This window comes from Triticum dicoccoides, chromosome 5B (assembly GCF_002162155.2).
Source record: "Triticum dicoccoides isolate Atlit2015 ecotype Zavitan chromosome 5B, WEW_v2.0, whole genome shotgun sequence".
Taxonomy (NCBI): domain Eukaryota; kingdom Viridiplantae; phylum Streptophyta; class Magnoliopsida; order Poales; family Poaceae; genus Triticum; species Triticum dicoccoides.
In genome coordinates this window covers 673369550-673370256 of record NC_041389.1, presented here as the reverse complement: position 1 = coordinate 673370256, position 707 = coordinate 673369550, and the positions used below count along the sequence as shown (strand labels likewise).

Below are 707 nucleotides of genomic sequence, written 5' to 3'. Positions count from 1 at the left end.
GGGAGGCGGCGGTGGCCGGGGAGGAGAGGAGGGTGAGGGAAGGGAGGGACAAGGGCGGGGAGGTGGATGTGGAGGAGGAAGAGGCGCGGCGGTGGAGGGCGGCGAGCTCGGAGAGGAAGGCGGAGAGGGGGCCGGAGGCGGAGGCGGAGGCGGAGGCGGGGGAGTCGATCTCGTCGACGTCCATGTCGTCGGCGTCCATGGATGGCGGCGAGGGGCGGCGGACGGGGTGCGGGATTTGAAATCTGGTGGGGGGGAGATGGGAATTGGGAGGGGAAGCCGTGGGTGGACTCGAGATTTGGCTGCGTTCCTTCGCAAAGAAAAAAGAGTTTAGGCTGCGTTCAGATCGTAGGTGGTCCGGGCCGAAGCTGGCCAAATGGGCCTGCACGGCCCGTCCAATGATAAACGGTCCGGTCACATCACGGCCCATCATGGAATGTTTACTAAATGGAATGGAAGAGCCGGTCCGGAGAGCGACTAACTGAGGAGCACAACCTCATCTTCAAACAAGCAACTAGTGCGATAAGTTTTCATCCCTACTAGATCGTTAAAGGCGCGCGTTGCTGTGCCCGTCTAGTTCATTCCCACACAAGAATGGTGGTATTTATTCGGAAATCACATCTTGCCAAACCACAATTTTAGTGCTCTATAATCTCTCAGACGCCTGAGCATCCAGGCGCTATGTTGCCACGGTTGTCCATTTTTCTAGT

The 707-nt window shown here is 58.4% G+C and overlaps 1 protein-coding gene across 1 annotated transcript in view; it reads right to left on the bottom strand.

Annotated features, from left to right (window-relative positions):
- The window catches only part of LOC119310461 (condensin-2 complex subunit D3-like), an 8013-nt gene extending 7736 nt beyond the window's left edge, over nt 1-277 (bottom strand). Inside the window, exon 1 of the mRNA XM_037586207.1 lies at nt 8-277. Within this exon, the coding sequence (XP_037442104.1) occupies nt 8-199 (192 nt within the window). The 5' untranslated portion in view covers nt 200-277. The remainder of the gene's footprint in view (nt 1-7) is intronic.
- Nucleotides 278-707: the final 430 nt, after the last annotated feature.